Consider the following 23,544-nt stretch of genomic DNA (forward strand, 5'->3'; position numbering starts at 1 on the left):
TTTGAAGTGTGTTGAGCGCACATAGCTCATAACTTTATTATGTAGGATATTGAATCAATGGTGTGTTGACGGCTCAGGTATATATGCGTGAAAGGAGCCCAGGTCAGCGTGATCAAGTTTTGACTCCATTGCTATCTGTAAAAAGAAAATAATAGCTTCAGTTTTCGCAACAGTTGAATTGTCTTCTACGATTTTCAATATTTCACACACGTATATATGTTTATTCAAAGTGTTGGGAGCGCTCGACTATAAAAATTCATTTCTAGTGGAGGGAGGCAGTCACAGCAACGCCACACATGACCTAATGTCGTCTCCTTATTGAAGTTGAGGCTATTTTATTCACGTTAGCAGGTATGTCGACAGTACATGTGCTCTTTATTGCGTATACCTTCTTGTGTGTCTGCATGATTGGAGCCACTGCTGCCATTGATTTAGAGCATCGGGGCAATTGTTTTTCATGTGGTGCGAGAGCTTGAACCATACCCGTTCTATACAGGCTCGAGCACTGCTTATCTATGCACCGATTTGCAACCTTGTTTCTTTTATCGTGTAATTACATGCTCGCGATATTGATGGTGCATCTTTGATGGACATCATATTTATTTCTGGAAGGTACGGCAAATTTCAGTGCATGCAGCGACAAAAATAAGGAAGTAGATAAGCAATTAGAAAACCAAGTAGATACCACGTTCCAGAATTTCCATCGTCACCTCGAGCGCTTCTCGCAACATTAATGCCACATGCTTTATTACGGGCATAAACAAACACCAGCCCCTTATTCGATGACCGCCGACCACACTTGTAATTCCTGCTCCTAACGTATATCTTATATTCGAAGGCACAATTGTGCGCATCACCTTCTTTAAAAATTACCCTCTGCGCACTTATGTGCCGCCGCACCCAGTAAAAAACACAGTGTTACTTACGAATTGGTCACGGGAATCTTCGTTCTACTTACCGATATAGTGCTCGACATAGACATTTGTAAGATATTTTGATATTACCACTCTCCTGCTTTGTTCAAACTTCTTTTGTGTCACATGTGCCGCAGCATGATTCTTTTATGTAGGCCTCCACCGCATTATAAATATAAATCCATCTTTTTGCGAAATGCTATATTTTGACGCTGTACAAGTGGGGCGACACGTAAAGTAAATATTTCTTTAAACTTCGTCCAAATCTTTTGTTTCAACACCATCTATTAATGTGTACCATGGTGTATTTATATCTGCAGGTGAGTAAGCTCCCCACTTACCACATGTGCATAGGCACATATCCTAGGTAGATTTCGTTTTGAAGCCGACGCCAGTGGCACATGCATTCCTTCCAACTGGCGGGCATGGATCATAGGGCGGCACTGCAAGAATAAGCTCGATCATTTTAGAACGACAAATGTGCATTTCTTAACCACCATATCCGACTACAAATTGTAGATTCCTTGCCCCAGAATGAATAGCAAACTTGAACTTCTTTTATTTAAAACATCACCGAAACATCATTTATAATAAGTACTTGTGTGCGATAGTTCATCTTTTATTTCACGTGCCAGAATTTGGAATGTTGCCTGAAATTGGGCACTATTCGGCAGAAATATTTATCTCAAGTTTAAGTTCATGCTCTATCTCCTTAAAGTAATGCTTAAAAGTACTCCCGAGAAATTACACAGCTAGAACACAATTTACCACAAGCTATTCATATACGTTGCAGTAGCCAGTTTTTCTGTATAATAATTTTGCATTTACATATTTGCAGTTTTTTTAAACTAATGTTCCCAAAACAAGGGGGGGGGGCACATGCGCCTTCTTGGGAAGTCAGACAGTCCTACTCGCGTTCCTATTTTCAAATAACATCTTTTGCTGTTATATATTTCCAAAAATCTTACTTCTTAACCGATATTTTTCAGACAAGAAGCAGTATTATTTGAACACACCTGTTAAATGTACGCTCCCGCCAAAGCAAATTCTTGTACTAGGCACCCTCTGCCAAGCGCACTGACCATGTCATGGCCGCCTTTGTAGAAATCATTTAAGGGTATATGGGAAAGTGTTTAATGTGCGGAATAGTATGAATCATCATAAATTCAGCTATATAAGTGCAAAATGATCAGTGTGGTCAAATCCTGCTCCAACGAACACTTTAGCAGCATTATGCAGAGCGCTTTAGTCATATTTCATCAATTTTGTGTTAATTTTTGTGCGACTAGGCCCATATGGGTACAAGCAGAGCCTAAATAGATTGCCGATTTCCCAGAAGGTGATTTTTAATAAAGGTGTTTGTTTTTCTTACCGGCCCATAGCTCAAAGTTACCAATATCTATTTCGGCGTACTTCTACATTCCGTGTTGCGGTAACTACTGTCTTTATTTGCAGTGTTATCTGCAGATCATTGCTATTGGAAACAGATATGAAAGGCGTCTCTTCCAATTACGTAGCTGTTGCAATAGGAAAGTAATGTGGCTAACATTTAGAGCCTCCATCAGCTGAGAGCTAAATCGATGCTTCAGTTTTCGACTTTGAGGCAGCAGTGTAATTTTTCTGCTACAAAAAAGTTATTCTTAACATCAACAACTCCCGCTGTGTTGCCTTTACCTACCCTTCGGTTGTTTAAGATGGCAAGTTTAGAATATATTTTAACTTTTTTTGCTAAATGTCGCTTTCCATTTCATTTAGGCAGAAATAGGCCTTTCTAGGCTAACGCAACACCTAAGATTGAGACCAAGAACAGAAAAACTTTCAAACAAAGTTATTTTGATTATACACATCAGATGTTCTGCAAACTTGAAGAGCAACTTATTGTTGTTCATGGAAAATATGAAATCCTGGCACTCTACCTCAGAAGCAGCTGAAAGTAAGGAGAACGAAAGGCTAAACACGAGCTCAGAATGCACATAGATCAACCCAGTGGCATCACCTGGGCGTCAGTATTCGGAAAGGCAATCATGACGTTGTGCTTTTTTGTCGGATCGCAGGAAACGCTTATATGTTAAGAGGATCGGAGAGAATTATGTGACCGCTGCTGAAGTAGGAAGGGGTGGAACAATGTATAGTTTTAAAGCTTCTTGTGATCAAAGGTCATACGGGGACTTAGGTTAGTGTCATATTTTGAGCTCAATATGTGGGCCAGGAAATTATCAGTGGCGCAATATTTCAGTCACGCAAATTGATTTGATACTGCTAGATATTAACTGAAGGCAGTGCATTACAAGGCCGCTAAGAGGCCATTGCTGTGTAGAGAACGTTCGTGATAGCCAATGTCTAACTTTTCTGCTGCTCAGCATGCCTCTAATAGATATTGTGACAGGCCAGTAATTTCCGAGCTGTGCCTTTTCACAGCCACCTGACCTAAAGAAGTGGGCTACAAAGCCCGCTAATACAAGCAAGGAATGTATTTGCCATGGAGCACATCGTACTCTTTACAAAAAGAATTGTGCGAGAAACAATAGCATTTTCATAGCTTTCGGATCTGACGCATACCTCCCAGGGGACAATCAAAACAGTTTTTCGTGAAGAGTATGCTCTGCTAAGTTATCACGCATGGCTTGTGTAGAAAACCTGCCGCCTTCGTCCAGAAAAAGCGGCCAAAAACATTCACATAGCCCAAGCAGCGATTTGACAACGACGCCAAAAGCAGTACTAGAAGGAAAAATTATCTGCTACAAAATGTCGCCTCCATATATAACGCCATATTTCAAAAAATATGACTTCGAATGAGCTCAGACACAAAAACTGCGCACTATCGAAGCTTCTAATGGCTTAGTACTATGGGAAATTAATGCTTAACATTGTTCGTTGGACGAGCGCGGCATTATTTCTGTGATTCCTTTCCAGCAGTGAAACTATCAACACCAACTGCTCTGTGGGGCTCTGCTGTCTTTTTTACGCTGCCCTCGGAAAGGAACCATCTCCTGTGATCAGCATGTCGTTTTCCTACCGCACGTCATACGCCCCACCCCTCACTCAATGAGCAATGGGTGATATCGTAGCTGAAAGTTACTGCTGAAAACACAGTACAATCCTGACCTTGCTTCAAGTGACTATCCCCTGTTGGACCACTGAAAGTGTCCCTGGAGGCAACCAATTCTGCAGCAACAATAAGGTCAAGAAGGCTGTTGTTTATAGTCTTGATGCAAGTAGCAATTTTACTATACTGCTGGGATTCGGCTAGACAAATAAGAAGTGCGGGTTTCACATGAATGTGCGTCCATGAGCCCGCAATGAATGCTAGTATGAAACCTAGGAGCTCCAACTTCAGGAAAGAGGTAGACGGAGGAGGAATGAACATTTATTGTGTGAAACAGCGAGAAGGTGTTCTTTCTTCGCCCTAGGTGGGTGGCTCTCTTAGTCCAGAAAGCCGTTGGCTAATGCCGCAGCCCGGGCGCGGTCCACCAGCAAGCAAAAAAAGACCTCAAAATGAAGGCGCAAACAATGTTTGAAATACATGAATGGAGAAACTCTCATGTAAAACTGGCAGCTGATATTCTAGATGAGAATTAAAGAAAATACTTGAATGAAAAATGAGGTTCCACTTTATCATGTCGACAAGCACATTCATTATCCAAACAAAAATGATTCCTGCCTAGCAAAATGTAGGGACTGAAGTTTTTAAAATACGGATAGGCTTGTGTACAGAAACCTGTTTGGGGCTTGAAACATAGGGTGTTTGGCTAAAGTAATCTGTTAAATAAATCTTGCTAAGACCATAGGCACAGTATTCATTATCGTGTTCTGGCGACTGTCTTTTTTTGAGCCATAAGATATTACAAATATTCAACGCTATGGCTTAGTGGCTGAATAGTACGAATAGCAGGTATAGTGGCTGTCGGTGGCTGCCCAAAATTGAGGGGCACTTAGTAGAAGGTTTCTTTTTTTTAAAACAATTGTGGTTTTACTAAAGCAATATTTACTCCTTTATGTGTGTTCTCCTTATTCCTCACCTAATAACAGCAGGATTTCCTCAGAAACCTGGTTTTATACGAAATGGCGTGCACTAGAATGACCTTAAATAGTAGTACAGGTTGTTTATATTCAGGTTGTGTTCATGTGAGTTTTTATTGTCATACGCGTATGATAGTGCAAAGCAATGATAATTACTATACTACGTTATTCTTGAATTTGGCATATTCTACCTTCACCTCCTAAGGCTGGGTATTTTCCTCCTCTTTAGTCAATTTACACGAAATCCCTAAAACGTGGGTAGACACAGTATAAAATCCATATTTATCACAGAAGCAGGTGAGGTTCCTTACGTTCGTGTGACATCTTATGCATATCATCTATTACTTGTAGCTTTTACATTTCGGGGCTCGTCATCTATAATTATCTTTTTAATGCCCTTGTATAATCTTTCGCACACACATGTTATAAAGAAAAACAAGAGACCTGGATTGCATACACCTCTCAAACTGATTTTCAACGCTGACTAAACGCACATGTGGACACAACTTTTTATTAGCGGCCTGAATGCTATTTTTTCCTGTTTCAATTAATTAACTTCTCTCCTGGGTTCCAGCGAAGATCTGCCCCATGGACGTACGTCACGGAATCACCATCACGCAAATGTACGTTGTGGCAATGCATATTTTTTGTTTCACACCTACGTAACGACTGTAAAGTTAGGCCCACAAACGTTAGAAATGTCTTTATAAAAGGCATTGTGCTCTTCGTGGCCTATATTTCTTGGAGGGATCATATTTAGGTATGGTTTATGTTTTCAGTGTGTAATTCTGTAAAAAACAAGGCAGCTTGGAGAACCATAGGTTTTTTAAAAGTGGTAACGTTTGCAAGGTTAACCCGACAACTGTCACTAATCTGCGGCGCCACCGGGTTTCACGTCGTGTTAGTGTTTCTGCTAACCATTGAACACTCGTAGGGTCACGAGGGCGCGATGTGACGAAACCTTTTAACCACAAAGTTTCGCGACATATAACGCCCTCAACGTTGCGTCGTATATACTTAAGATCCCTGGTAGCCTCCAAGTTACTGTTTACGCTGCGCAGCAGCATTGACCTCAAGTAATTGCCATCACTGCTATTGGTTCACCCTTTGAGTAAAGCTGTAAATAATGGAATACTGTGTGTATTTATTTACTTGTACAAGTGTATGTGCAACAACGCTTTCAGTGGCCAAGTTCAGAGTGCGAACTACTGGCACCCACGCTAAGGCACAAGGAAGGAGATGACACGGCGTTTGTGTTTTAGCTTGTCTCAGTAGTTCGTGCCCTGAATTTAGCCTTGCTTCCATACCAACTCGCCCCATTTTTCACTTTTGATCAGTGCTCGGAATGTTGCCTAGAATATAGGGGTCACTTTCGTGCTATGACCAAGTTCTGGAAAGAGGTATTAACGACTTTTTGAATTTTACATTTTGAATAAATAAATTGTTTGATATAGCACATCAGCCTGTCAGTTCGAGATATTCATGCGCCTTGATTTTTCGTCATTTTCGCCCTAAGTAACACCAGCCGCCGATAGCACTGACTCTCGCTAGCAAAGAAAGTCGCATCAGTTAGCAATGTATGGCCCTGTATGCTCTACCGGTTTACAAGGGATATTCACGATGTCACATTGTATCTAACGCACCTGAAAAGGCACTTTGCCGCGTTAACCGCAATAGCGTTGAGAAAACGAACACAAATGATGTTCATATTGTGTGCTAGTGTAGCATCTCTTACTACGTCGTCGAGAAAGTAGGATATAAATTAGACGTAATTGTAGCTCACTAGAATACTAAAAAACCTGGTTAAACTTGATGTGCTATTGCCAAACGCTCTTCAGGAAACAAAGAAAAAACACGCTGCTCTTACTAAGAGTCTAACGGCTCCATTTTTTAAAATTGCGTGCTGTATATGTTACGCTATCTTTGCATTGTTGTGTATACTTCGTGCCAACGGGAAGGCCGGATTGAAAGAGGCTGAAGGAAAAAAAAACCTCGCTTACAACGCATATATTATCATTTGTGTGTTCACATTTGCACCCTCAGTTATGTTTCAACGATGTTTTGAAGTCTTACCATTACCAAGAAGCCAAGAAAGCCAATAACACCTTGCCACTCAAAATAGAATTTCCTAGGGCAAGGCGTCGTTTGTGGTTTTACATCCAAAATAAACAATATTATCTCAGTAATGCAGGATAAAACGTTGTCTTGGAAAGCTTATAGCCGCTGTTATTATTCAAGGTTTCTTCTTATCTTTAGAGTTTTTCAGCAAGTTTCTCTGTTTTGAGGAGTTAGCGTCTAAACTTTCCAATATATATAAGCTGCATTTCTTGTATGTTTAGCTTATGCGCTTAATAAACTTCACCCTTTATAACTATGTTTTCATATCTACGTATTATATTCGTTCTTTTAACATAGCTTTTGAATGCGTGAAGCAAGCAGAAAAAGAAGTCCGCGAACATAGGAGGGAGAGGGAGCTACAAGATTACAAAGTTTGAAAATGGTTACATGACGCTTGTTTGATTTATTTGATATGTGCGGGCTTGTTAGATATTTACGCGCTATCGACGAGGGAACGGAGATGTGGGTGAATTCCTTCGTCGAGAGGTGCAACGAATGCAGCTATAAAATTCAAAGACTAACAACAATAAGATGAGTCTTCCGTCGACCTCGCTGTGTACACAACGCCAGGTTAGCTCCATGATCTTGTCCTCGATCGAGCTTCTGGGCAGCCCGAGGAGCTTGTTAAATTAGATTCGGGGAAGGTGAATGTGGATTGGCCCTCTTAAACCAGCTGGTACTCGAATGACCGGTCCGGAGTGTGGCCTTATATGACGAGACATAAACAATCTTTGACGCCATAACAATGCAACAACCGCACTTTTCACAAAAGATCCTAGGTCGGAAGTTCCGCTGTGTGATTTATTTCACAAGAGAAAAATGCTCTTGAAATATTACAGCGAGAAGTTTTTGACAGGTTGCATGACAACCCAGAACGATGGATCACTTTTGTGGCGCGGCACCATAATAAAATGGGTGGCTGTCTTACAAAGACTCGGTCTTCAACATGCGACAATTCCTCAGTGGTTCAACGAGCAAATGGCATGAGTTGCACTCCTTAAAGCATAATGGTAAACCTTGGTACAAGTCGAAACCAAGCTTCCCATCTATATACCGAAAAAATGAGCATATGAGCATTTCGTAAGCATCCTTAGATTACTTCATCCACTTCCCGGGAGCTAAGTTTGTATCTATATCATTACGGTATCATTATTAGGGTACTTCCCGTACTTGTCGAGGGATATCTATCTATCTATCTATCTATCTATCTATCTATCTATCTATCTATCTATCTATCTATCTATCTATCTATCTATCTATCTGTCTGTCTGTCTGTCTGTCTGTCTGTCTGTCTGTCTGTCTGTCTGTCTGTCTGTCTGTCTGTCTGTCTGTCTGTCTGTCTGTCTGTCTGTCTGTCTGTCTGTCTGTCTGTCTGTCTGTCTGTCTGTCTGTCTGTCTGTCTGTCTGTCTGTCTGTCTGTCTGTCTGTCTGTCTGTCTGTCTGTCTGTCTGTCTGTCTGTCTGTCTGTCTGTCTGTCTGTCTGTCTGTCTGTCTGTCTGTCTGTCTGTCTGTCTGTCTGTCTGTCTGTCTGTCTGTCTGTCTGTCTGTCTGTCTGTCTGTCTGTCTGTCTGTCTGTCTGTCTGTCTGTCTGTCTGTCTGTCTGTCTGTCTGTCTGTCTGTCTGTCTGTCTGTCTGTCTGTCTGTCTGTCTGTCTGTCTGTCTGTCTGTCTGTCTGTCTGTCTGTCTGTCTGTCTGTCTGTCTGTCTGTCTGTCTGTCTGTCTGTCTGTCTGTCTGTCTGTCTGTCTGTCTGTCTGTCTGTCTGTCTGTCTGTCTGTCTGTCTGTCTGTCTGTCTGTCTGTCTGTCTGTCTGTCTGTCTGTCTGTCTGTCTGTCTGTCTGTCTGTCTGTCTGTCTGTCTGTCTGTCTGTCTGTCTGTCTGTCTGTCTGTCTGTCTGTCTGTCTGTCTGTCTGTCTGTCTGTCTGTCTGTCTGTCTGTCTGTCTGTCTGTCTGTCTGTCTGTCTGTCTGTCTGTCTGTCTGTCTGTCTGTCTGTCTGTCTGTCTGTCTGTCTGTCTGTCTGTCTGTCTGTCTGTCTGTCTGTCTGTCTGTCTGTCTGTCTGTCTGTCTGTCTGTCTGTCTGTCTGTCTGTCTGTCTGTCTGTCTGTCTGTCTGTCTGTCTGTCTGTCTGTCTGTCTGTCTGTCTGTCTGTCTGTCTGTCTGTCTGTCTGTCTGTCTGTCTGTCTGTCTGTCTGTCTGTCTGTCTGTCTGTCTGTCTGTCTGTCTGTCTGTCTGTCTGTCTGTCTGTCTGTCTGTCTGTCTGTCTGTCTGTCTGTCTGTCTGTCTGTCTGTCTGTCTGTCTGTCTGTCTGTCTGTCTGTCTGTCTGTCTGTCTGTCTGTCTGTCTGTCTGTCTGTCTGTCTGTCTGTCTGTCTGTCTGTCTGTCTGTCTGTCTGTCTGTCTGTCTGTCTGTCTGTCTGTCTGTCTGTCTGTCTGTCTGTCTGTCTGTCTGTCTGTCTGTCTGTCTGTCTGTCTGTCTGTCTGTCTGTCTGTCTGTCTGTCTGTCTGTCTGTCTGTCTGTCTGTCTGTCTGTCTGTCTGTCTGTCTGTCTGTCTGTCTGTCTGTCTGTCTGTCTGTCTGTCTGTCTGTCTGTCTGTCTGTCTGTCTGTCTGTCTGTCTGTCTGTCTGTCTGTCTGTCTGTCTGTCTGTCTGTCTGTCTGTCTGTCTGTCTGTCTGTCTGTCTGTCTGTCTGTCTGTCTGTCTGTCTGTCTGTCTGTCTGTCTGTCTGTCTGTCTGTCTGTCTGTCTGTCTGTCTGTCTGTCTGTCTGTCTGTCTGTCTGTCTGTCTGTCTGTCTGTCTGTCTGTCTGTCTGTCTGTCTGTCTGTCTGTCTGTCTGTCTGTCTGTCTGTCTGTCTGTCTGTCTGTCTGTCTGTCTGTCTGTCTGTCTGTCTGTCTGTCTGTCTGTCTGTCTGTCTGTCTGTCTGTCTGTCTGTCTGTCTGTCTGTCTGTCTGTCTGTCTGTCTGTCTGTCTGTCTGTCTGTCTGTCTGTCTGTCTGTCTGTCTGTCTGTCTGTCTGTCTGTCTGTCTGTCTGTCTGTCTGTCTGTCTGTCTGTCTGTCTGTCTGTCTGTCTGTCTGTCTGTCTGTCTGTCTGTCTGTCTGTCTGTCTGTCTGTCTGTCTGTCTGTCTGTCTGTCTGTCTGTCTGTCTGTCTGTCTGTCTGTCTGTCTGTCTGTCTGTCTGTCTGTCTGTCTGTCTGTCTGTCTGTCTGTCTGTCTGTCTGTCTGTCTGTCTGTCTGTCTGTCTGTCTGTCTGTCTGTCTGTCTGTCTGTCTGTCTGTCTGTCTGTCTGTCTGTCTGTCTGTCTGTCTGTCTGTCTGTCTGTCTGTCTGTCTGTCTGTCTGTCTGTCTGTCTGTCTGTCTGTCTGTCTGTCTGTCTGTCTGTCTGTCTGTCTGTCTGTCTGTCTGTCTGTCTGTCTGTCTGTCTGTCTGTCTGTCTGTCTGTCTGTCTGTCTGTCTGTCTGTCTGTCTGTCTGTCTGTCTGTCTGTCTGTCTGTCTGTCTGTCTGTCTGTCTGTCTGTCTGTCTGTCTGTCTGTCTGTCTGTCTGTCTGTCTGTCTGTCTGTCTGTCTGTCTGTCTGTCTGTCTGTCTGTCTGTCTGTCTGTCTGTCTGTCTGTCTGTCTGTCTGTCTGTCTGTCTGTCTGTCTGTCTGTCTAACCGTTTTCTTGCCATCTTGGCTGACTGCGTGTTACCACACCAGTAGGTGCGTGCCCCTCTACAACCATAAAAAGGTGCTTTAAACTTATCCAATGCTGGGAGCAATGCAACCGGCGTCACACAGGTTCGTCAAAGACAGCAACCCTATCCTTTAACAGTATAGCCACAAATCAATAGATATGTGCCGTGAACCTCTCACCAACTTGAGTTACTGTGTATGTGCCACTGGATCTGCGGCATTGGAGGAAACACTTCTAAGTGTCGCTGTATTAATTCAATGCTAAGCGCATTCCCGTTGACAGTCATCGTGAGATGGGTTTTGTCGAAATGTTTTAGCAATCCAGTGGAGAATTTGATATCGTGATATCCTTACCGCAGGCGCACATGCAAGACTTCCATCCTGGGCTGGTAAAACAAAGAGATTTTCTCCCTTTTGTACATTCCATCTTGCAATGAGGAGACACTAAATTGAGTAATAACAAGAAAAATTTGATTGGAATTGGTTGACCAACAAAGATTTATGTGCGATCAGTTCATTCTTGAAAAATACCTCGGAGCAGCATAGCATTTCTTACGTTTTGTTTAAAATAAAATGACAATTCATAAATATTGTGGAACATGCAAGAAAAAGGTTAATTTCTCGTACTTCGACGAACTCACCATTAGCTGTTCCTTTGTTTCAGATCTGCACGCTTCTTGGAAACATGTTGATGCTTATAAATCTGGTGAGGGCAATGTTACGCTTCTTATCCGGCTTTATAGTCTAATTTACAATACAGCAACACTACTTTAGTTTATAAAAAGTTTACGGCTTAAGGAACACAGTAAACCTCAATATTGACCCTTTGCCGTAAGAACATAATGTGTAGCTGGAATGTCTCTCCTTGACGTTGTTTGCTAGGAACACTGCAGCAGACTTGATAGTTGGGCGAGATTGTAAGTGTCATTCTAAAATTTGCAGCGCGCACAATAGACAAACACGCAGAGAAGGTAGATACACGCGCGCTTACTCACAACCGTTACTCACAACACTACCATAAATCAGTAAGCTCATGTACACCAGCAACCTAATTTTTTTCTGATTTGCGCCATAGAGTGCCAGGTTCTATTTAACCCTGGAATAATAAGCTTGTTTTGACAGAGTAGCTCTGCAGTGTCACCTTGTTATTATTGTTACACTATATGTTGCAATCAGAACCATGCAGGCGTGACTCTATCAACCTTTTCGTAAACGCATATTTGCTCGTAGACAACACATTATACATACCCTAAGGTTTTCTTAGTGATATTGAGAACTTATCTAATTTCATTTAAAAGTGACTACGAACAGTAGGCAGGCGGAATAACACTGTTTTGAAAACGGAGACGTAGTAATGGGATACTCAAATTATGAGTGGAAATTTAGTAAAGTAGAAAGATTCAAGTAGGTTGGAGGCGTGGGTGTGACGATTATAGCGTGATAATCATTCCCTCGCTGCCTCCTCCATGTCTCACACCATTTGAAACGAATCTACTGACTGCGGCATTTTAGATAAAAACGTGCAACCGCTCCTCTTTTCGTACGGATTGGTCAAGCGATATACGACACATAAGCATGAGGGTACCCCTAACTGGCATAATTTGCTACATATACCATCCGTCAGTCTCATTTATACCAAATATATGGATAATTGCTGCTCACAGCCCTCAGCCAAGAAAGAAAAGGAAAGCGAAATTGCTGTTCTGTTACAAAATCGGCAATAGATCAATGTAGCAGGCAGCCCTACTAATGATTCACCCACCTTAGGTGCCGCAGTAATAGAAATATGAATCTGGGCGAAGCTATCTGGCCAGGAGGAATACGAAACCTTCAACGGCAATACTTTTGTTTATTGGGCTAACACAATTAGACAAACTTGTATGCGCGCTTGCTTGTGTTGCTTTTATAGAAAATCACATGTGACCTGCAGGGTTGGCTTTGCAAACCGATACTGGTCTTTGTGCTTTTTTTTTACTAGTTTCGCTAGCAAATGCGGGAGCATTGATTTTCTGCCCATTTCAGTGAGATTATTCCTAACAAAAAAAATGCTTTTACTTCTTCGGCTACAACATAAGGCTCTACTTCTGTGTTGCATCCTCAAGCAGAGAAGTCTCGGAGCATAAACAAACAATCAGCCGAATTATATATCATGAAAGGAGAACGCGTATATATCGGTTGTAATGCCTAACATATCGACTATCAAACAATTTGAAAACAGGATTTGCCCCTTATCTAAGGGAGGAAGAAGTCCACTTAACGCCAACAAAATCTCTGCGAATATGTTGCCAAACATGCGTACAACACTGAATATAGCGGATATTGCGCTGTGAATGTCTTCCAACCATGCCTGAATATCGATGGCATTTAAGCACTGTTTGTAGATCTCTATAGTATGCATGCAGATATAAATATTTATTCAAAAGGCACGTTTAAAGAAGGTTACGACCTTTTGACGTTGCCCCAACAGCTGGAGACTTAGTTCGCGTTCGTTGCTCGATCGGAAACGTCACCGATTTCGCCACAGACAATAAATTTACATGGCATTACTGCAGTTTCTGCACGATAGCTTTGTATGTACTGCTTTATTTTCGTCTATGCTACACACCATGCGTCTCAAATCCTCGAGAAATAAAAAAAAGAAGTTTCGCAATGATTTAGAACGCGTGAGTAACAGTAATCCTTTTCAGCAGTTGCAGCTACTGGTTCGAGCTAAATAGACCTAACAATTTTGGTTTCTGTTGGTCTAGGGAGCATGTCTTCTTCGTGTTAATGAGAGGTACGCGGGATGAACTGCAATCAAACTTTACAAGCGCCTGCTGCAGTCACTTCTGCTGTCGTAACAATGAAGTATAAACATTTCTGGCTCTACAATAATCGATAGTAGGTGTAAGAATGAAATGGCAACCGGCAAGACAGAATGGTTGGCGATGGCATTAGCCACAGTCATGAAATGAGTGCAGTGCATGTTCGGAACGGCACACACCACCACACCACGCCATACTGTGCGTTAGTCCATATGGATGCTGACCAGCAGAACGAAGGCAACAAGCTGAAGGCAACACGACCGAGCGCACTGCAGAGCTTGAAGAAAATCGCCTAAAGGAGGAGCCACACAGCGTGGCACCATCTTTCAAGGCGACGCGAAGCCCGCGTCGCGGAACTCATGGACCACTGGCGTCTGTCTTATCGGTGAAGATGACGATGAAGTGTATGGTGCCTTGTATGCGCCTTTTGAACGTCGCCATTGGAAATGGTATATAAAACTTGAGTGCAGTAAAAGTTAAAGCTTCATTCCTATTGTGGGACCTTTGAACGAATTTGTTAGATCCCGAAAGTGTGTCCTTTCCAATTGTAAATGTTGTTTATGGTAAATAAACCTTCAAACCATAAACATCAACAAGAGCTCTAATGCAATATTTTTTTAACTCACTTGCGCCGTAACTAGCCTATGTAATGTGGTTTTATACAAAATCTAGTGGGCCAGAGAGCGCACTCCTTTAACTTTTGACGGCTTGCTCGCGTGATCTTGTGTTGTTCTCGCAACTTGCCCAGGTTTTCTCGTTTGAACGCCCGGATAATGGCTGTGGCTTTAGTTTCAAGGTGAGCTGAAGGTCGTCGACAATGCGAGCTAAAAGCATTTCATGCTTAATAATATATGTTGTAGCTAGAGGGAAGGATCGCGGTCAATGCATTTGTCTAAATTTAATTTCTTGGTGCGCTCATGTGTTTTGCAGCATACAACGAAGATCTCCCCAAACTATTTTACCTTTAGGTTTACTTTCACGCAGTACATTCATGGAGTTATCAAAAAGTAACTGCCAGTCGTCTATGACTTAAAGCTGCAGTTGCATAAACACCTCTATTCAGAAAACAGGTCGTGATTAGTAAGATAAAAAGCAGAAGTTGCCTCTGAAATATGCATTTGAGTCCATGGTAATTATAGTCAAGACGGAAGACGTAAGACTATTGTTTTGCTCGGGAACGCAAGTAAGTTCGTATTTGATGTGTCATTAAGAACTAGATTCAAATTGTGAAACAGATTTTGTTGCGTGTGAGACACTTACGAGAGACCACGATTCACATAAAATATGTCTCATTTTTTTTAATTGCTAGTGCACGAAATGGGGAAAATAAATGAACCGATTGCACACAGTAGTTCTCAATTGTTAATTAAATCATCACTGATAGCAAAGAACGCGGAAACGTGCGTTGCTCAAATGGTTTGAATTATTGTATGCAAGTTTCTTGTTTTATTTTGAGCACCTGTTCTTATCCAATAGTTCTGCGGAAACCCGAAAGGTGGAGAGAAGTAATTAATTAAGATGAATGTGACATCCACTAATTCGTAGCAATTCCTAAAAAGAGAACACATATGGCTTCGTCGAAAAAAAGCCACGTGGTTTCAGAAAAATTCGTCCTGGTCCGGGACTCGAACCTGGGACCACCACTTTTCTGGGGCAGCCGCTCTAGCACCTGAGGTAACCAGGCGGCTAGCAGAGGGCAATGCGAAGTCGAATTTGTCAACAATTTGAAGCAAAGGCAGGAGTTTGTCGTAATAGTTATGCGGAAACCCGCAAGCTAGAGAGAATGAATTAATTCAGAGAAGTTTGATATTCACCTATTTGCAGCTATTGCTACGAAGGAAACCCATCGAGGTTTCTCAAAAACAAGCCTCGCGGTTGAATAAAAATTCGTCCTGGAGCGGCACTCGCACCTTGGACCACCGCCGTTGCGGGGCGGTCACTCTAGCATCTGAGCTAGCCAGACGGCAAGCAAAAGGCAAGGCGAAGTCGAATTTGTCAACAACTTGAAGCAAATGCAGGAGTTTGACGAATAGTTCTGTGGAAAGCCGCAAGCTGGAGAGAAGAAATTAAGAGAAATGAGACATCCATCCATTCGTAGCAATTGCTAGAAACAAAACCCATAAGGATTTCTCAAAACAAGAAAGCATGGCGGTTGAAGAAAAATTCGTCCGGGTCCGAGACTCTAACCCGGGACCACCGCCTTCCCGATGCAACCGCTATACCATCTGATCGAAGGTATCAGAATTTTTCTTCCACCGCGACGGTTTTCCTTCGAGGGACCTGTATCGGTTTCTTTTGTAGCAATAGGTGCAATTGGGTGGGTGTCTGACGTCCCTTAATAAATAATTTTGTCCACCTCGCGGCTTTCCGCAGAATTATTACGTCAAACGCTTGTCTTCGAGTTGTTGACAAATTCGACTTTGCATTGCCATCTGCTAGCTGCGTGGTTTACTAAGATGCTAGAGCGGCTGCCCCGGAAAGGCGGTGGTCCCGGGCTCGACTCTCAGACCAGGAGGAATTTTTCTTCAACGGGAAATCTTCTCTTTCGAAGAACCCCTACGGATTCCTTTTGCAGCATATGCTACGAATAGGTGGATGTCTGATTTCACTTGCTTATTCACCTCTTTCTACAAAACTGTAAGTATGATTGAAGACAAGGGTATATTAAAGATTGCTCGTACCTCCCGGTATACCATAATAACGTCGCCGATAACTTCTAGATGCCGATAAAGCCATACGGGGCTCAATTATGCCCGTAGATCCATGCCACGTGCTTACAAAACCACGCAGACTTTCTTCTGGCGAGTATACCTTCGATTCCAGCACGTGCGATAACCATACTGCAAAAAAACGTATAGTTGCATGTGTTTAGTATTTTCTGCTTGCGTACCCTCCTGTGCTCTAAGTTTGTCAATGTAGAATGTTTTCGTTAAAAAGATGCCATTGCCATTAAAAAAAACAACTACTCTTATCTACCACTTTAGGTGAGGAACACCAGTGATCTTATATTTAATTAGTTAGCAAAAAGAAGAAATTATTGAGCCTTTGTTTACTAAGTGCACTACGTTATATATGCATTCCATATATAATCATCCACTTGCAGCATCTAGGACGCTCAGGGTTATATTTACGGAACTCCAAATGGGTAATTATAAAAAGCAATGCACCGGAACAATAATGGCTTCGATAGATCACATTGACATTATAGATTGGATGCCTGCTATTACCTTAGTTTCATATATAGATTACTGCTCAGTAGTGTCACTTACATGTCATCGTAATCTACGAATACCTAGAGGGACATCGGTGGAGCAGGAAGAATACAATTATAGGTATCGGTATTTCAACTACCCATACATATGGCATTAGGCCGGAAAACATTACTGCACTAAAACATCAAAATCGCAAAAGCGTTTTCTTTTTCGTTAGAGCAAAGCAAAATTAAGAGACGGCCTTCCTGAAATCCGTACTTCACAGTTTCTAAACACTTTTTGGTACCCTGCGGCTTCCAGCCCACATAGCTGTATCTCGTAAAATTTTCAAAGTTATTTCACTTACTTGATGTCAGCAAAACAAGCTTTACAAGGAGGTGGAAGGAGGCAAATGGTCTCGAAGCCATAGTTAGCTGCAAGGAATAGCAGTTGGGTCTTCGGCTTTCAGTTCTCAATAGATAGCGCAATACGTAAATCTTGGACCGAGCAGCAAAAGGTGCAGGAAAAAAATGACTTCAGCATGTAGTCCCATTGTTCATGTGCACCTGTGGTTAAAAGACTCCTAGTGTTAACAGGAAGCTGCGCAATGTTTATATCTGGTACTCCGACTTAGTGTCTTGGTTATTATTGAGCATTCAACCTACCTAAAGGGCGTTAGCTGCTAATTGCTTCACTTGTAGAATATCTGCACATGTATTAAGTTAAAAACCTTAAGCGCCATGAAAAGAATCATCGTTCAGTGTTTACAAATGAGAATTCACGCACTGTAGGGCGTTTTCATCTTAGGAAGCCTCACGATTGGAGTTTTTGTATTACTAGTTTATCCCACTAGAATAGGAAATATGTGAGATATTGAGGCGCCTTCGCGCCAATGCCGAGGGGTCCCGCGCCGTTTTTGTTGTCCAACCCCGGTATGAGCAGTGCATGGACCACTCCAGTTGGGATGATTAGAGGGCCTCCAAGAAAAGTGATTGCGTTTTTGTTTATTCATTTATTTACTGATACCGCAGCGCAATAAAGGCTATAGCAGGTGTGGATTTAGAGAGGAAAATTATACACAGAAAGTACGATACAACAATGAGGGTGATGTGCTAGGACCATTCATCTTGGATGGCAGATACAAAACTTTGGGTTGGGGTGACCATAAGCGAATAGAGCTAGATAAGAAATTCCCGTCCCCAATGGAATATGGGAAAAAACGTACTTAAACATATTAGGGCGTGCAAAGTCGGGCATCAAGTTGAAGTTATGTCGTCTCGTCGATGATGCTGGTGCGGCGTTAGTATAGCACTTTTGTGAAAGTCTAACGGGAGAATCGATGATGCTGTGCGAAAAATCTATAGATGATATGCGGCGACGTGAATAGAGCTAAGGTACATTCAAGGAACGAAGTGCGTAAGAGTGTGGAAATCACGATGAGAATGGTGACGAGTAAATCGCACATATTTCTTTATGAATTGCTTCTAGCCTGCTAATCTCACACGACTTAAAAGGGTTGCAAACGACAAATGCGTAGTCAGCAACAGGACGGATTAGCGATTTCTATACCAGTAGCTTAGTATGTTTCGGAGAATGGGGTAGTGTATGACGTACGTAGCCAAATTTTTTGAGTGCTTTGTTACAAATACAATCAATGTGATTAGACCATGACACGCGTAGAAATGGCACCGAGGTACTTATGCTCAGATATCCTACACACAGCGTGGTTATTGAAGGAGTAATGAAAAAGAGAAGGAGAAGATTTTTTACAGAAGGACATCAGGTCGCTTTTATAAGCGTTAATGTTCATTTGCCAGGTGTTGCAGGAAGTGCAAAACCAATCAAACAGCTGTGGGAGGCAGTAACGACCACCATAAGAGTCATTTTGCTTGGCTGCGAAAAAGAGCGATCCTAAGTGGATGCGCGACAGCCCCCCAATTGAATCGTCGGTGAAGCCAGGTCAACGCTCCATCTTCCGCGGCTGTCACACCACAAGCGCCCTCATTCCATAAGCACACTTATGTTCGCACTGAGCTGCAGCGTCTATACACTGGTAAGGGTGGTATATATGCGCAGTGAACGCAAACCTAACGGTGCCGCGGATTTCAATGGGTGTTGACTAACGCTGACAGTTTGGCATCCAACTCATCAGTTGCATCTAATTTCACTCTAATATAATCTGCTCAAGTATCTCGCAGGAACCGTGGGAAGCAAAGGACGGACTGTTTGCATGCCCTTGCCTCTATAAGGAGGAGACAAAGGGGAGGAAAGACAGAGAGGTTAGCCAATGTAAGTACCAGCTGGCTACCCTGTGCTGGGGAAAGGGGTAAAGGGAATAAAAGGAGAAAGAAGAAGAAGAGGAAAAAAATGGAAAGAAAGAAAATTCACACAGTAACGCGAAATTACACGCTACAACGTTCAAAGGCGGTCGCACAATTCTCATTGCCTCTATAAATATTCAGACATCAGGATACAGCAAACACTTTACTTGAGCGTCACAGTTCTAGCACAACTATGCAAGCCTCGACAACGAAAGTGGGGAGCAAATGATACTTTTATTGCATGGTGGTGTAGGTGCTGTTCGAGTACGTATCTTCGAATGAAAATACGAGCATCGTCAAGCTTACACAGAATTTCCGGACCCTCACATTTGTTGTTTGCACAAGAGCAAGCGAGTTGATCGGCCTTTTTCTTTCGGGCGATCAATATGTTTTAAGGTATGCACTGGCCTGCTAAGGATACTCCACGACATGCAATTCTGCTGGCAGAATTGCAAGCAGAATTGCATGCAGAAAAGCAGAAAAGAATTGCAGAAAAACAGAATTGCAATTGCGATTGCAAGCAATAATGCTGCGCACAACTGGGCAATCAGCGTCACTTTTCTGTAGTCTGCTGAGAGCAGCGCGGGAGCCTGTAAGGATGACCACATTCAATGCCTTTAACTTGCATTGCATGTACTTCAGAGTAACACCTATCACTGCAAGCTCCTCAGTTGTTGATGCGGCTTGGTGCGGTATGCGAAACAATTGTCGGACGTAGGTCAAAGCGCAAACGGAAGCTGAAGGGTCGTCTTGGCCATCGGTGTTCATAGAGGTGTCGGTAAGTACTTTAATATAATGACCAAATATTTCGAAATAGTTTGACTGGACCAATTATAACAACGTCGGGACAGGCAGTGGACACGTTTTGTGTACTTGAGGAATTTCAAGATAAACGGGCAGTAGAAATGTGGTTAATATTCCCGGAGGCGTAACTGAAATAGCACCTTCCGAACTGGCAGCGATGGCTGTATACAATGTCGCCTCTTGCCATGCGACGCAATGGGTGCTGCGTCAGTCTGTGAAGAGGTGCTTGGCCATCCAATGCACGGTGCAGACGTTCGATGTGATATAGTTCTTTGTGGCTAGCTTGTAGCCTCCGGGGCAAGTGATGTGCTTCAGCAAGTAATGGAAGTGATTGTGCTTCGCGAAGTATGGAAAGCATGGCTCGAAGGGCAACGCGATGGAGGGCATTTCCTTTCTACACAAATGGCATCGATCAAGCGAAAATCACATCTTGCACTTCTTTTTCCCCAGCGCCCCATACTTAAGACCACGCATATTCGGTTCCACCAGGCACAGCAGAAATTACCAGCACAATTTCAGTGAACATCGGCACATGCTCAGTGTCACATAACGAGTGATCCAAATTAGCATCCAAAAGGTTCAGTAAAGTGGGTCACATGTTCAACGTCCCATGCTGAATGACCCAAGTTGGTCTAACCATTGCTTTCCGACATGGTTTTCTCAGCAGCACCCCCCTCCCCGATGCTCCACCCACAAGCCTATAGAATTGCCATTGACCCAAGGTGAGAGGAAAAAAAACATAGACATAGAAACAAAGAAGCAAGCAGGAAACTATGTAAAGTATTGTAAGCATGTTATTGTAGTGAAATACTGGTATTTGCAACTGTAGCCCGACGAATGATGACCCACAGCCCCGCTGCGCTGTGGGTCAACGGCAATGGCAGCCTTCGCCTGAATTCCTGGTGACGAATTCAATTCCAGGCTGCGGTAGCCAGTGCCTATGATTTCACGAAAACGCCTGTATGCTGCCAGTTGAATTGATGTTGAGAAGCGAAGGTTTACAGTTATGTAAGCAAAGAAGTGCCAAGGGGCACAAATCATTAATACAAAACTTTCAAGCGGCCCGTTTGCGTGTTTTGCACGTACCAAACTATTGGGATTATTTTTTGCACTTAACAGTGTAGCTAGAGAAGCAGCTAGTCATGACACGAAGAGCAATGGAAAGGAACACGTGTATTATTCTTCGAGAGGCAGGGAGTTAGTTGTAGGCAATGGAAAGGAAGTCATGTATCTTGTATACCAGATAAAATTAGGATGAATACACCGAAAAACCTCCGTCCAGCAACGACTATAAGATACGCCGATAAATATGACTAAATTCTACACAATTTTTCAGCCATTTAGCAGATATTAACAAAGGCCATCATTGCTGCACTACATAAAACCTCCAACATCAACATAACTTTTTTCTGTTGCTAAAACAATAAGTAGAAAAGTATTCCTAGTGGTTTATGACATTTTGGGGAGCCCAAAGAAAGTAGGGTAAATATGAAATGTTTCATATAACACCTCAGACCGACTAAAACAATGGTTTTGCAAGTTTTGTTTAATCTCCAATTGATTAACAGGATTCAAAATTTGCAGCGCATTGCCTTTTATATGTCTACGTTGCCTTAACATATGAACTTTGAGCAATATAGCTTTATTCTGAAAACACTTAAAACGTTAATCTAACGTTCTTGAGCTTCTCTAGTAAATTTAGCAGCATTGCTCTGTAAAAATGAAAATAAATAAAACTACAGAAATCGATCTTATGATGAGTGCTGAGGGTAATGCCAGTAGCATCGAAGAAATGCAGCTACACAACCTATTCCCATAGCAAAGATGCGAAGTATCAATTTAACTCAATTCGCTATCGTAAATTGTCGTAATGTAGTGCAAACATATTGCTATAAGCATTGATAGGCTTGGCCTTCGGTTCTTGTTCGCAATCACGCTTACGAACGTGTCATCCGTGTGGACTCCTTAACAATATCGTAGAGAAGAATGACAGGCTGGCTTTTGTCACTGGTGGTAGTTGCATTAAACCATACCCTAGCACCTTATCGCTTCCAAATCATCCAAGCAGCTTCTGTTCACATCACTTTAATTTGTCTACATCGTCCAAATGAATACTACTTGTGCGTAGTTAAGACAGCTTTCCTCTTAGGAGACAATAGTGAGAACAAACGCTACGTGTCGTCAGCTATTCATCAGCAAGAGGGTCAGAAGACAGCGCCGTCATGCGGAGGAATCGCTACAAAAACAGAGGGCATGGCTTCCAGCTCTTCATCACACTGGAAAATTAGTCCAGGAGGAAGCGTTTCCGTGCATGCTGAGGACAGGTTATTCCTACTCGTATACAGCTTAAGTTTCGACAACGCGTGGCTGTTGGCAAGGTGTCGCTACCTTTGTTCTCGTTCTTCTGATGTGGGGACCAACTTATGTACCCTTTACACCACTTTATTGTTTTAAGTTGAGTGCTTATAGAAAAACACACGTTCACACGTGCGTCCGAAGTACGCGCTGTATTTACTATTTCATGGTAAGGTATCGACTCTGAAGTCACTTGGCGGACCAACCCGCTTGCTGCAGGTGTGTTTCACTTTTCGCATTTGCTTCACTTTCTTGCGACATGAATAGGCTCGCGGAAAGCCTCGGGGCTAAATGCTGAAGCTTTGAAAACAGGGGATGTAGAGACGGAAAGATATCGCTTACTCACGCTGTTTTTAAGATAAATTAGCAAAGTCTCTTTAAAACAGCACTAGCACCTAGCTACGAGTGAGAGGCACTGGCTGACGGCAATATAAATTGCTAACGGCCAGCTGTCTTGCCAATGGCAACTTTAAACTTGAAAATAATGACTAGTTTGAACACTGATTACGGTCTCCCTAATTTTACAAGAAGTGATCCAGTTTATTTAATAAATAAAAGAAAGCAATGTTTCAGAAAAAAGTGTTCAACTTCGTTTTTATTTAGGATATGAGAACTCCATTAGCAGCGTAGCGAAGCAGCAGTGCTCTTTCAGGGGACATATTTGCTGACGAAACTTCCTGAAAGTGCTGATATCAGTGGAGCGAGACATAAGACGTACTTGAAGAAGTAGGCATCTTTCTGGTGTCATCCTTTGGTATAAGGACGCTCCTTGAGCACTGTAAGTAGAATATACAATCTTACGAATCTTCGCCATTCTAATGTTTTATCAGCGAATCTACTGAGATTCAAGATGGAGTCAAAATCTCAGACAAATTTTGTAATCAAGCAGAGAAGCATCAACTGGAGACCAGAAAGACTTAATGAGGCCTTAGTTCTAGCTTACAAGTTTTGGAAGGTACTTGAACCTGAGTGGACAGGAATATTAAGTACAAATGAATGCTTAAAATTCAGAGACGTCATGATATACTATCGTTCATTGCAGGCACCGATGACTAAGGTTCATCCACTGAGTAATAAATTATGTTTTTGTGTTCTCTGAGATCAATCCAGAAGTGGCGTCTTAGCAATAAAGAGATCGTAACTTATTGGTAATATAGCTTGTATTATGTATTTTCATGGCAATCTTTTTCATTTTTACTTTTACATCGAAAGCAAATCTTAAAGTTAGACACCGCGCTACACACCTGCCTCATGGAATGACAATGTTCCCCTTTATAAACAGCATTCGATTGCAAATTTAACGTTGTACAATTAAAAATGTAACAATACCGAAATACTCGATTGAAACTT

At 42.5% G+C, this 23,544-nt stretch overlaps 1 protein-coding gene and 1 long non-coding RNA gene across 4 annotated transcripts in view; both read right to left on the minus strand.

Moving 5' to 3' along the window:
- Positions 1-17,224, minus strand: LOC135910134 (uncharacterized). The gene is made up of 5 exons (XR_010566913.1): positions 17,082-17,224; positions 16,205-16,363; positions 11,074-11,163; positions 1,256-1,357; positions 1-135 (listed from the first exon to the last, which is right to left on the minus strand). It is a non-coding gene; the product is annotated as an uncharacterized lncRNA (long non-coding RNA).
- A 5,535-nt stretch (positions 17,225-22,759) lies between these two features.
- The window catches only part of LOC135910140 (uncharacterized), a 32,831-nt gene continuing 32,046 nt past the window's right edge, over positions 22,760-23,544 (minus strand). For all 3 annotated transcript variants that reach the window (XM_065442178.2, XM_065442177.1, XM_065442176.1), the window contains exon 9: positions 22,760-22,970. In XM_065442178.2, the coding sequence (XP_065298250.1) occupies positions 22,939-22,970 (32 nt within the window). In that variant the 3' untranslated portion in view covers positions 22,760-22,938. The remainder of the gene's footprint in view (positions 22,971-23,544) is intronic.

The sequence above is a fragment of the Dermacentor albipictus genome, chromosome 7, assembly GCF_038994185.2.
Source record: "Dermacentor albipictus isolate Rhodes 1998 colony chromosome 7, USDA_Dalb.pri_finalv2, whole genome shotgun sequence".
Classification (NCBI taxonomy): Eukaryota; Metazoa; Arthropoda; class Arachnida; order Ixodida; family Ixodidae; genus Dermacentor; species Dermacentor albipictus.